Source organism: Rhinolophus sinicus, linkage group LG04 (assembly GCF_036562045.2).
Source record: "Rhinolophus sinicus isolate RSC01 linkage group LG04, ASM3656204v1, whole genome shotgun sequence".
In the NCBI taxonomy this organism is placed as follows: Eukaryota; Metazoa; Chordata; class Mammalia; order Chiroptera; family Rhinolophidae; genus Rhinolophus; species Rhinolophus sinicus.
In genome coordinates, this window is record NC_133754.1 from 87,913,295 (window position 1) to 87,927,475 (window position 14,181).

General features: G+C 34.0%; 1 protein-coding gene across 6 annotated transcripts in view; it reads right to left on the minus strand.

The window, feature by feature from the left end:
- FNDC3A (fibronectin type III domain containing 3A) overlaps positions 1-14,181 on the minus strand; it is a 158,031-nt gene that overhangs the window by 131,833 nt on the left and 12,017 nt on the right. For 3 of the 6 annotated variants that reach the window (XM_074329942.1, XM_019748010.2, XM_019748012.2), the window contains exon 2: positions 1,693-1,830. The exons of 1 other annotated variant lie outside the window; for it this stretch is intronic. In XM_074329942.1, coding sequence (XP_074186043.1) covers positions 1,693-1,791 — 99 coding nt within the window. In that variant the 5' untranslated portion in view covers positions 1,792-1,830. Of the gene's footprint in view, positions 1-1,692; positions 1,831-6,203; positions 6,243-12,525; positions 12,593-14,181 lie in introns of all 6 variants that reach the window. 2 more of the 6 variants (XM_074329941.1, XM_019748011.2) reach the window with 2 other exon arrangements.

The following is a 14,181-nucleotide window of genomic DNA, read 5'->3' on the forward strand; positions in this document are numbered from 1 at the left end:
TATCAGTCCACTTTTACATTTACACTTTAGTATAACTATCTCCTAGTTTTTTTGATCCAATTTCTTCAATCTTCTAAACATTTATTGAGTGCTTCAATTTAGATTCAGCAAACATTTTCTGAGCTCCTTCAGGCTCATTTCACCCTCAGTTACAGCTGCTCCAAGACACTATTATTACCTCCATTTTATAGAGCAGCAAACGTATTCAGAGAAGTAAAATAACTTGTCTGAGGTCATCCAAATCAAACCTAAATCTATCAACCAAGTCCTGTGCTCCTTCCATTCATCTTTATCTCTCCCCGTAAAACTACAAGACACTCGGCTAGTTAGAATTTAAGGCTTTACTTCACCTCCTGAAGGCCTGTTTTTCAAACCCTGCCTAAAAACACGTCCTCTAGACTCAACGACCCCACCTGATTCTTTACATCTTGCTCTAGTAGGTTCTTCTATCCCCAACTCCTTTCTCTATATTCATCTCTACCACTACGGCTATATGCTAACCATGGTGCCCTAACATTTCCAGAAAAATTCTGCTTATAGAATCTCATTTTGGGGAAAAGAAATAAGTCTTGAGAGGGCATCATGGTCTTGTTTCAGCCTGCTGTCTTCTCTGTAGCAACATCAAATTACTGTAATTAACTGCTTAATAGATTATTTTATGGATTAGACTATATAAACAATGTGAAGCCAGTGACCTGCCTGAGGCAATAGTAACAGCTAAAGACACTCCTAGAGCCTCAAAGTAAATGAATATGTGCCACATTTATTATTTTTTCAGGAAAAGAAATCTTAACAGACTTAAATTTGACAAAAAGAAGTTAGTGAAATGAAGTTGCTGCTAAAAACTATCTGAGCACATGTGAAGATTAAAACCAGGATATACTTTTTATGCCATGTTTATTCAAAACAGAAAAAATTACAACTCAAGCCAATCGCTCTTGATTTTTCAATATCAAAGTTAACAAAGTAGCCCCTTATCTTATAAGCAAATCATAACTGTCCACTACAGACACTAAGTTTGTAAAATAACAAAATATAACTATTTTTTTCTTAGTTTCCCAGAGAGGCAGTATGAGTAATGGTTAGGAGAAAAAGCTTTGTGTGATCTTGAGCCTTTCATTTTGTTTCATCTGCAAAATAGGTACAGGTGTACCTACCTCATAGGATTGCTGAAAGAATTAAATAAGATCATAAAGTTCTTAGCACAATGTTTTTTTTCACACAGTGAGCGCTCAGAATGTTCCTTCGCCTCCTCATTATTAGTTATTATGTTGTTACCCATTGGAGAAGAAAGGAGAATAGGAATAAAAAGTTTTATTATTATATAATTTGACAGTCATTTAATCATATAATTATAATAATCATTAAGGTACAAGGTTAAACTTAGATTAAAAAAATAAACCTCAGGGCGTAGTACATTGCTTGCCTAAAGTAAAACAAAACAACTTTAGTGGCAACTAAATATATACACAAGAAATTTAAACATTAATTAGTGAGAAATTTTAGAAGTGACTTCAAAAACAGTCTCATTATTTCATTGTCTTATGAAACCAAAACAACATTTTGAACTGGATTTAAAACATGAATTAACAAGAACCCACTGTTCTGAAGTTTTTATTGTTTAAAATTTTGCGTTCTTCTGAAAGAAACACATGTATACTAGAATAAAAAATAAACATTCAGATTCCTTACCTGTTGTGTTCCATCTGCACTTACAATAGGGGCAGAGAGAAGAGAAATATCACTACTTAAAATCTGAGATGTATCCAGTAGTGGTGGATGTTCTGCCATTATCAATAAGACATTAATATACCGGATACCCCTTCAACTCTGAAAAACAAAAATATATAGCCATTGGGTGTATATTCTTAAAATACTATATTAAAATACAATATATTCAAGATTTGTCTCATTCTCCTTCTTTAACCTAAAGAGATTCTTGTCAAAGGAAATTTTACAATATCCTGTTGACTACTTTTTCTGTCAAGAGACCATTTAAGGAAATATATTCTTACAACTTAACCAACTATATGTCAGTGTAGACAATAAAGTAAGATATAATAAAGCAGCTTCTATTTAAATTCCCTGTTTCTCTATCCCTTTCATCTCTATACAACATTTATTTAATTTAACCACCACTAATTTAGCTAAACATTGGGATAGGCACCTAAATGCAATGATGGAGTGAGGCAATTCTACCACTGACTTTTTTTTCTATGAGTAGAAAAGTTGATTATAAAGACCCAATTCTCCCTCATCGTCCTATCAGTCTCTAGGAACTAAACAAGAATTACAATTTTTCACTTATTCCTTAGAGCAAAATAGTAGAAAAATCTGCTCAGGATTAAAATAAGAACCTTCAGGTTTTAAGTTTTACATTCTGACATTGGCCTTCCATCATTCTGATTTTATTAATCTTTTCGAAGTCATACCTACTTTAGGTAAACCAAATACTTTCAGTGATAAAAGCACAAACATTTAGAAATCTTTAACTATAGACAGAGTATCACTTTATATAAAAAGTAAAGGACTTGATGATGTAAGCAGTATTAGTCTACCATATACAACGTCAACCAATAAAACATCAACAAATTATATGTCCAGATGAGCATAATTGAGCTCAATTATAAATTTTATCATATCTACACTGAAAGGCAAAATAACATTTTTAGATGCTTGCAGCATTGCACTATTCAGTAGTATCAAAATGCTTAACTTTTATAAGACATTAAATCATGTTATTTATTTTAAAATCTTAAATATTTGCAAACTCTAATACAAGTTGATTTAACCTAAAAACACCTTTTATTTAGATATATAAAAACTGCTATAAAGTATTCATTACAGGTATCTATTTCAAGATTTTATATATAACACCATAACATGAAACATTTTATATTACTTATCTCATAAAAATGCATGCATTTGAACATAACATATGTAAGTATTTAAAGTATTTAAACATATATGTTTAAATATATACACACATATATACACACATATATATAAAGGGCAAATCTAATTTATGACTATTTAATCTGTATTGCTATGTTTCTTAAAGTTCAGTAAAATCACTGAGTACTTTAAATCATTTCAAATAATTTCAGTCTGCAGAACATACAAAGAATTATAAGATGGGAAAGTGTCAATGTGTAATTTATCTCTTGCACGTGACATAATTTAGTTTAAGAAGAAATATTTTAGGGACGCTAACTCAGGATTAACCAGAGAAAGTTTATAAGTAATTTATTATTTTTGTAAATTAGTTAAGTTAAAAAGAAAACTTCCATTGAGTAATTTTTATTTTGTCATTTTACTATATTTGTAATATGTTATATATTTAACTAAAACTGCAAACCACCATTATTACTTAAATTTTAGAACATAATAATGAAGATACAACCATAGTCTGGTTTCAGAAGATAGACTGGAAGCTTTACAAATACAAATTTTTTCTGAACCTCCAGTTCATCCCAAGCTCAATGATATTACAGATTGGATCTGAAGCCACACGCTTTGTTTCCATATTATCATTCCACTTAAGTGTTTTCTCTAATTTTATTCTTTGCAAGGCTATAACACATCAAAAGTTTCATTTATGAATTGATTTCTTGTACGGCCATATTTATCACACTATATGCAAAACAGGTGGTTTTACTTCAGCTTGCAAATTGGAAACTTCAATTATGCAACTAAAATGTTGCTTTTAGAAACCTAAAAGTTCCTTTCATTCCTGCTTAGAAACAGTCAGCTTCTTCTTTTAATCAATTTCTTTTAATTTTGTTACTACTCACTTCCTACATTTTCATCTTCTCTTGTAACCAAATACCCACTTGTTTTAAGTTATGCATTTGTTTCTATTTTTTTGTAAATTGAAAAGAGTGATACATGCAAAAATTGGAAGGAGTGATTTCTTTTGTTTGCTAATTTCCATGAGATAATATTTCCCCATGGCCCATTTCAAGCTATCATGATTTACAAATTGACCTGAAATATTCTGAATTTTTAAAAATCAACTTGTGTATACGAGTGTAAGATAGCTCTGACATCTCACTGCTTCTATCTATATATCAATACTTAAGTATCTTTATAGTCATAATAAAAGACTAACATCTCGGGAATTTGGGTACAGAAAGGCTAGATGTCTTTTCACTACTATTGCAACTTTTCTGTATGTCTGTAATTTCAATTAATGTCATATTAAACAATACTTTAGAAGTATTAATCCCAGGTAAAGAAGGTAAAACCAAAAAGCTTCTAAAAGATATCGCCATAATCATGGGACAGAGGAAGATTTTTTTTTCTAAACAGGGTGTCAATTATATTTCTTAAATCATAAAGGAAAAGAATAATACTTTGAACTTCATTAAAACTAAGAACTACCATTCACTAATAAATATATTTAAGAGAATGAAAAGGCAAGTTAAAGATATTTATAACATATATAACTGGAAAAGACCACATTTTTAGCACATATACACGCCTCTTACAAACTGATTTAAAAAAATAGAAAAATGTCAAGGGACTTAAATATGCTCTTCACAAAAGTATAAACTCAAGAGACCAATAAACATATGCAAAGATTGTCAAATTAACTAATTACTAGGAAAGAGCTAATTAAAAATCATAATGAAATACCCCCGCATATTCAATATGATAACAAAAATGAAAAAGACTGGCAACACAAAGTATTAATAACATTACAGAGCAATTGGCACACTCATATGGAATGAAAACTCATAAAATCATTTTGGAAACCAATTTGATATTATCTACCAAAGTTGAACATATAAATATTCTATGACTCAGTTGTGATCCAAGACTCCTAGGATATACCAAGAAGAAATGTATACATGTGTGCACCAAAAGCACATTAAGGTACATAACAGCATTCTTTTTTTTTTTTTTACAGGATTTTATTGGGGGACAGTATGTACTTCCAGGACTTTTTTCCAAGTCAAGTTGTTGTCCTTTCAGTCTTAGTTGTGGAGGGTGCCGTTCAGCTTCAAGTTGTTGTCCTTTCAGTCTTAGTTGTGGAGGGCGCAGCTCAGCTCCAGGTCCAGTTGCCGTTGCTAGTTGCAGGGGGTGCAGCCCACCATCCCTTGTGGGAGTCGAACCAGCAACTTTGTGGTTGAGAGGACACAGTCCAATCAACTGAGCCATCCGGGAGCTCAGCGGCAGCTCAGTTCAAGGTGCCGTGTTCAATCTTAGTTGCAGGGGGCACAGCCCACCATCCCTTGCGGGACTCGAGGAATCGAACTGGCAACCTTGTGGTTGAGAGGATGCGCTCCAACCAACTGAGCCATCCAGGAACTCAGCGGCAGCTCAGCTCAAGGTGCCGTGTTCAATCTTAGTTGCAGGGTGCGCTGCCTACCATCCCTTGTGGGACTCGAGTAATTGAACCGACAACCTTGTGGTTGAGAGCCCATTGGCCCATGTGGGAATCGAACCAGCAGCCTTCGGAGTTAGGAGAACAGAACTTCAACCGCCTGAGCCACCGGGCCAGCCCTGCATTATTCTTTAATGGCCCCAAACTATAAACATCCTAAACATCCCTCCACAGTAAATGGTACCCTGTATCCGAGTCATCCAATTGGACTACTATACAGCAATAAAAATTAATGAACTAGTGATACAGAGAACATGAATAAATTCCACAAATAAAATGTGAGTGAAAAACAAACACAGAAGAACACATACTGCACAACTTTATTTATAGAAAGTCCAAAACTGGCTAAAACCAATCTATGGTATTAAAAGCCAGGACAGCAATTGCCTTTGGAAAGGAGGAAAGGATGGGGATTGGAAGGTGCATGAAAATAGTTTCTGGGGTGCTGGTATTGTTGTATGTCTTTTGACTTGGGAGGTTACTATTTGGTACCTGCCACTCCATTATGCTATAAGCTGTGTACTATGTACTTCTCTGTGTGTACTTCAATAAAATTATGTTTATAAGTTAAAATGACTACATGATCATTTCAAATGATGCAGGAAAACCATCTGATAAGATTCGATGCCCTTTCATGATAGAAACAGTCAATAAACTAGGAATAGAAGAAAACTACCTCAATATAATAAAGGCCACATATGAAAGGCCCATAGAAAAACATCAAACTCAGTGATGAGAGACTGAAAGCTTTTTCTCTAAGATCGGGAACAAGGCAAGGATGCCCTTTCTCACCACATTTATTCACAGTACTTACTGGACATAGTACTGGAAGTCCTTGTCAGAGTAATTAGGCCTGAAAAAGAAATAAAAGGCATCCAAATTGGACAGGAAGAAGTAAAACTATCTTTGTTCACAGATGACATGATTTTACATGTAGAAAACCCTAAAGATTTTTTAAAAACAAACCTGTCAGAACTAATTCAGTAAAAATGCAAGATACAAACCCAACACACAACAATTAGTTGCATTTCTATATACTAACAGAATAATCTGAAAAGGAAGAAAACAATTTCATCTACAATCGCATCAAAAAGAATACAATACTTAGGAATGAATCTAATCAAGCGATAAGACTTGTATACTAAAAACTACAAAATATTGCTAAAATAAATTAAAGAAGACATCTGGAAAGGTATCTATTCATAGATTGGAAGAGTTAATATGTAATATGTCTACACTACCCAAAGAGATTTACAAATTCAATGCAATCCCTCTCAAAATCTAAATAGCATTTGTTGCAGAAATAAAAAAATTCATTCTAAAATTCGTAGGGAATCTCAAGGGACCTCGAACAGCCAAAACAATTTTGAAAAAGAACAAAGTTGGAAGACTCAAACTTCCTGGTTTCAAAACATATTACAAAGCCACAGTAATCAAAACAGTGTGATAATGGCATAAAGACAAATACACCAATGAAAGAGTAGATAGAAGCCAGAAATAAACTCTCCTGTATATGGTCAAATAATCTTTGACAAGAGTGCCAAGATCACTCAATGGGGAAAGGACAGTTTCTTCAACAAATGCTGATAGGAAAACTGCATATCCACATGCAAAAGAAAGAAATCAGACTCTTATCTTACAACATATACAAAAAGTAACTCAAAATGGATTAAAGACCTAAATGTAAGACCCAAACCTATAAAACTTCAAGAAAATGGGAAAAGCTTTATTGACATTGGCCTTGTTAATGATTTCTTATATGTGACACCAAAAGCAAAGGCAACCAAAGCAAAAACAGGCAATTTGGACTAAAATTTGAAAACTTCTGTGCATCAAAGGACATGTTCAACAGAGTGAAAAGGCAACCTGTGGAGGGGAGAAAATACCTGCAAACATTGCTCCAGCTACTAGTAGACATGGGTGGCTTAAACAACAGACATTTATTTCTCCTGGTTCTAGAGGCTGGAAGTCCAAGGTCGGGGTGCCAGCATCTTCAGGTTCGTGCGTGGGCCCTCCTCCTGGCTTGCTGAGAGCCACCTTCTCGCTGTATCTTCACATGGCCAAGAGAAAAGGAGCTCTGGTCTCTCTTCCTCTTTTTAGATTATAAGGACACTATCCCATCATGGGGGCTCCACCCTGGTGACCTCATCTAAACCTAATTACCTCCCAAAGGACCCATCTCTTAATGCCATCACATGACAGCTTAAGGCTTCAACATACTGATTTTGGAAAGCCACAATGAGTCTATACATTCTTTCCCTGCCCACCCCCCAAATTCATGTCTTTCTTGCATGCAAAATACATTCATTCCAACCCAGCAAGTCTTAACTCAAGTCAACATAAACTCTGAAGTCTAAAGTCTCATCTAAGTCAGATTTGGGTGAGACTAGGGGTGCAATTCATTGTGGGACAAAATTCTTCTCCAGCTGTGAACCTGTGAAACCAGGTAAGTTACATGCTTCCAAAATACAACGATGGGACAGGCACTGGATAGACATTTCCATTCCAAAATCATAAATCAGAAGGAAGGGTGACATGTCCCAAGCAAGTACAAAATCTAGCAAGGCAAATATCATTAGACTCAAGTCTCACTAATAATCTTTGGTTCCATGCTCTGCCCTCGGGACCCAAATGGGGTGTGGCACCATTCCCGTGGACATTCCTTCAGCTTGGTGGAGCTCCACCCATATGGCTCTGCTGGCAGAGGTCCCATCCTTTGAAATTGAGGTGCAGGTAGCCCTCCCCTCACGCCTGTGCACTCTGGACCTGTGATGGGAGTAGCACCCCTGATGATCTCGGAGTCTCCTTTTGGGTCCTTCTTCCCTTTTCTTGAAGGATAATACAGGTTTGGAGATTTCCTTTATTCCCTTCCATTTTCTCTGTTTCCTTTAGTCCCAACTGGCAGTGCTTCTGCCAGTATAATTCCATCTCTCTGCCTGGTTTCTGTGGAGATGCTGATTAGGTCCATGACTCACATCCACACTAACATCCTCATCAAAGGGCTAGTCAGCCACTCTTGGTGTTCTCTTCCCAACATGCTTCCTCATTTTTTGCAATATGGAAAGGCTGAGAATTTTCCGAATCTTTAAGTTCTGGTTCCTTGTTGGTTAACAAATCCTTCTTCAATTTGTATCTCTCCTCTCACATTTTACTATGAGTGGTCAGAAAGAACCAAGCCACTATTCAACTTTGCTTAGAAACCTCCTCAGCTAAATATCCACTTTCATCACTCACGAGCTTTACCTTGCGCAAAACACTAGACAGAACATGAATATAGGTGAGCCTAGTTATTCGTCCTTTTATACTAAGGATTGCCTCGTCTCCATTATCCACTAACAACGCCTCCTCATGCCCATCTGAGACCTCATCAGAATGGCTTTTACTGTCCATATTTCTACCAACATTCTGCTCATGATTATTTATGTATTCTCTAAGAAGATGGACGCTTTCTTTCAGCTCTTTCTGAGTTCTCACCAGTCGCCATTAGCAGGCCCTTAACAGCAATCTAGGCTTTTTCTAGCATGCATTTCAAACCTTTCCCAGCCTTTACCCACTACTTAGTTCCAAAGCTGCTTCCACATTTTTAGGCATTTGTTACAGCAGCACTCCATTTATCAGTACCAATCACTGTCTTAGTCAGCTCAGGCTGCTGGAACAAAATATGTACCACAGACTGGGTGGCTTAAACAACAGACATTTATTTCTCACAGTTCTGGAGGTGGGAAGTCCAAGAACTGGGTGCCATCATTATCAGGTTCTTAGTGAGGGCTCTATTCCTGGCCTGCAGGTGGCTAGCCACCTTCTATCTTCACAAGGCCAAGGGAAAGAGGGAAAGCTCTCATCTTTTCCTCTTCTAATAATCCATCATAGGGGCTCCATCCTCGTGACCCCATCTAAACAAAAATACCTCCCAAAGGCTCCACCTCTAAACACCATCACATTGGGGATTAGGGTTTCAACATATGAATTTGGGGAGTACATATTCAGTCCATAATTCTATTAGGTTTAGAAAACAGTACTGTTTCTCTCTCAGTCACTGCAATAATTCTGAATCTGCACTACTTTCCTTACTCAAATATTCTGCCACAGTTTTCCTTCCTGAACCTCCTCATTCATACCCATCCCTTCTACCTGATTTTTAGTCTAAGGATGCTGTTGTTATAATAGCCTACACCTAGAACCTAAGGTAGCTAGCTCATGACAGTGAGCTTGGCCTGAGGTTTCAAATTTTGGCTCTACTTGTTTAAAAAGTATGTGGGAAAATACAAAGCAGTATCTTACTTGGATTACAGCCATAGCATAATTGAGGGACCCATAGGAAAAATATGTACATTTTGATTGAGAAATCCAATGTATTTTTCTGGTCTTTTGATTTGTCTAAATCAAAGAAACTAAAAAGTATGATTCCAAAGGCCATATCTGAAATCACAGGACTATTATACACTCCAAAGAATTTTAGTATCACATTTAAAACTAGAATTCAGGAGTACTTGAAAATATACATATAAAAAAAATTAGGTAAAAACATTAAAATCACAGTAGGGATTATATTAAGATGGTGGAATTACCATAATATTTTTCTCTATTTCCCCGTTGTTTTTGTAATGTGGATATGACTATGCCACTTTCATAAAAATTTTGATTTAAAAGTGGTCTTACAGAGCCCTAGGCAACTACAGAGTCACATTTGGCTTATCAACCATTGAAATACCTTTTCAGAAATACTTCAATAAATTTTGCTTGAATTTGGACCTTATCCAAATGACTAATTCATCTTACAAACTGTTATCCTAAAATGTATTTTTTCCAATTTAAACCTCGATTTCATTTTTTAAGTTTTGGATTTTCTAACTTCTAAACTTGACTAGGTTTTTAAAAAGGTACTTTAAATCACCTGTAGTGGAATTTCCTGAGATGAAAGTTACAAGAATCAGTCTGCAAAATCATCTTATCATTTCTTATCAGAAACTTTAATATTTTATATTTAATAAAACCACATTAAATTGTTTTATTTTTCCCTAAGACTAATTAATTCTTACAATTACCTTGTTGGATATTAACTATATTCCAGAAAAATGACTGTTAAAAATATACACAATTAAATGCATCATTTTGATTCACCTAAATTTCCACATCTTAATGTGAACTTTCATTAAGATGTAAAAGAACAGTTGTGCTTTTTTTGAGTTTATAAAAGAAATTTATACTTGTACAGAGAGTAAGACAGGAAAGGGATAGTAAGGATAGTGCTATCAATAATTTTAAATGACTAGTATCAATAGGAAAAAAATAACACAACTCTTGATCATTCAAAAGACTTATGATTAACTCAGGATTCTTCTTGGTCTTTCTCTCCTCATTTTTCATTTCTTTGGTCACTGGAAGTATAAAAGGAACACTGGTACAAGGTCTGGTACCAAAAAAGACTCCAACTAAGAGTACTATAAAAAAAAAAAAAAATAGAGGCAATTCTTAACTTAGAAATAGGTTGCCTTCCTACCCTGCATTTATAAGTCAGAAATACTTGGAAATTATTCTCCCAGAGAAATATGTAGTAAGATCATGCTGCAAAAGTTCAATTTAACCTCTAATGTATCTTTAATGTTATTTGTGGAAAATTTCAAACATACTCCAAAATAACCATAATAGTATAATGAACATCCAGGTTCTCATCACCCAGTTTCAACCACTTCAACTCATGGCCAAATTTCATCTATACCACCTCCTACATCTTCCCATCTTGTGTTATTTTCAAGTACATTATACAATTTCATCTGCAAATATTTCAACATGTATTTCTGAAAGATATGGACCCCTTTTAAAAAACATAATCCAAAACCCTTTTAAAAAACATAATCCAAAACCATTACCAAACATAAAAATAATTCCTTAAATCAAATATGCAGTGTTCAAATTTCAAATTCTCATTAATTTTTATTAAAATTTGTTTGAATCAGGACTCACACCAAATGCACACACTATTGGTTTTCATGTCTTTTAAAATCTCTTTTAACCTAAATAGCTTCCATTTGATTGTTCTGACTTCTATAAAATATTTTTTAGAAACAAATAATTTGTGTCTGTCTCTACAGGTGACAATAACTAGATCATATAGGTATAACTGACGAACCTTTTCATCTTGATATATCGAGTCCATCAATGGAGGTAATTTAGAGAACATTAGTGAGATCACATTTTAACATCTAATTTTAATTTGACTAGAAAAATCTCAAGTAGCCAATTAGTAAGATAAATAAATGCAGTATCAATGTATTAAAACATAGTCTTCTGTATCTATAATTATTGTTAAGATACTAAAATTTCATTACCACCCACCATTATTTTGTCAAAGAGCACATCTGGACATATTTCATTCTCTTGCACATAAACTGAAAAAGGAGTCATGTGAGGATTTTATTTTATCACAAAAAGTTTCAAACCTACAGGAAAACTGAAATAATTATTAAACAGTGAATGCCATACACTTGCTATCTAGATTCTAAGATTAACATTTTCTTTATCATATGCATTCCTCTATCCATCTTTTTTTTAAAATAAGTTGCAGGCATCAGCATATTTCACCCCTAAACACTTTAGCCCATGTTTCATTAACTACTATTCAATTATTTGTTTAGTTCTTTTTTGTAGGCAAAATTCACATATGAGAAACTACACAAATCTTAAGTATGCCATCATGTGAGATTTCTTGAAACAAATTCCACCACCACCAGTATCTAAGTATTTAAAGTCCCACTGCTGCTCTAAGACCGTGTTTTTCAAACTTTGGCATGTATCAGAATCACTATAGGGCTAATTAAAACACAGATTATTGGGTTCCACATGTAGAGTTTCTGATTCAATAGGTGTGAGGCCCAATAACTCACTTTTCTAGTAAGTTCCCAGGTTAAGCTGATGCTGCTAGGACCATACAAATCTAAAACTAATTTGTACATAAGTATTAAGTGATAATGAAGATGTCAAGCTGTTATCAATGTAAGGGATACTTCATTCTTGAAGGCCCCATCCCAGATGTGAATACACTATTGTTCTTTAACTAGAAAAAGATAAAAATAGTTTCCTTAAAGAGAAGAAAGTGTTTATAAAGTAATCAAGTTTAATGAGGCCTTTGAAATTACCTTTGGATATTTCAGCCAAATAAATTGAGCCAAACCAAATTTCCTCTCAGACTGAAACTGCTATTTCCTATAGGTTAAAAAAAAAAAAAAGAAAAAGAAAAAAGAAACTTTCAAATGTTCTTGGGAAATGGAAGAGTAATAAGTTAAATGTATTAAACAAACACGTATCAAGCATGTACATGGCAACTACTCTAGATTTTAAAAATAGCTTTAATGAGGTATAATTAATATAAATCAAATAACCCATTTTAAAGTGTACAACTTGATAAAATTTTGACACATGAATATATCTATGAAACCATTACTACAATCAAGAAAAGACCCTACCCATCAGACCCCCCAACTTTCCTAGTATTTGTAATCCCAGCCTTTGCATTTTCATAACTAATGATGTTCAATGTGTTTTCATGTGCTTATCTGCCACCCTACAGATTTTTGGTTAAGTATCTGTTCAATACTTTGGCCCATTTTGTTAGTGGACTGTTCTGTTTTCATATTACTGTTTTGATAGTGCTTTACATATTCCGGATATATTTATCAAGTTAAGTGGTTTACAAAGATTTTCTCCCACTCTGTGGCTTGTCTTTACATTCTCTTACCAATGTCTTTTGAAGAACAATTTAAATTATGATGTCTAACTTATCAATTTGTTTTTGTATGGATATTTTTGGTGTTGTATCTAAGAGATCTTCGCCTAATCCAAGGTCACAAAAATTGTCTCCTGTTTCCTTCATAAAATTTTATAGTTTTAGGTTTTACATTCTACTTGTTCTAGCAATTATTGAGAGAGGGGTATTGGAATCTCTGCTAAAATTGCATATTAGTGTATTTCTCTGTACAGTTCTATCATGTAATTTGAAGCTGTTTTATTAGATGCACAAAAATTTAGGATTGTCCCCTTGAAGAATTAATCGTTATTATTAAGAAATGACCTTTTTACCCCTGGTATCAGTCTGCTCTGAAATCTAACTTCTGATCTAATATAGTCACTCCAGCTTTCTTTTGGATAGTGTTAGCATAGTCTATCTTTTCCAACCTTTTAACATATGTGTCTTTATATTTAAAGTAGGTTTCTTGTAGATATGATACATACACTTGGGTCTTTACTTTTTAAAAAAAAATCTAATCCAATGATCTCTGCCTTTTAATTTAGTGTTGAGATCATTTAAATGTAATGTGATTATTGATATGGTTGGATTTAACTCTACCATCCTGCAATTTGTTTTCTATTTGTCCCATGTGCTCTTCATGCCTTTTTCCCCTTTATATGTTTTGATTATTTCTTTAATATCATTTTATTTCCCTTGTTGGCTTAAAGATTATAATTGTTTTGTTACTTTAGTGGCTGCTTTAGGGTTTCTAACATGCATCTTTAACTTATCACAGACTAACTTTTCAGTCTAACTTATCACCATACAAGTAGCATAAGTTTAACTTATACTACTTCAGGTATAAGAACTTACAACAATGTACCTGCAATTTCCCCACTTCCTTGTGGCATTATCATCATATATTTTACTTTTAGATGTTATAAACCCTACAGTCATTATTATATGTATATTAAACAGTCAATTGTCTTTTAAAGATATTTAAAAATTTTTTTAAAAATCTTATATATTTACCCATGTATTTACCATTTCCAGCGCTCCTCATTCC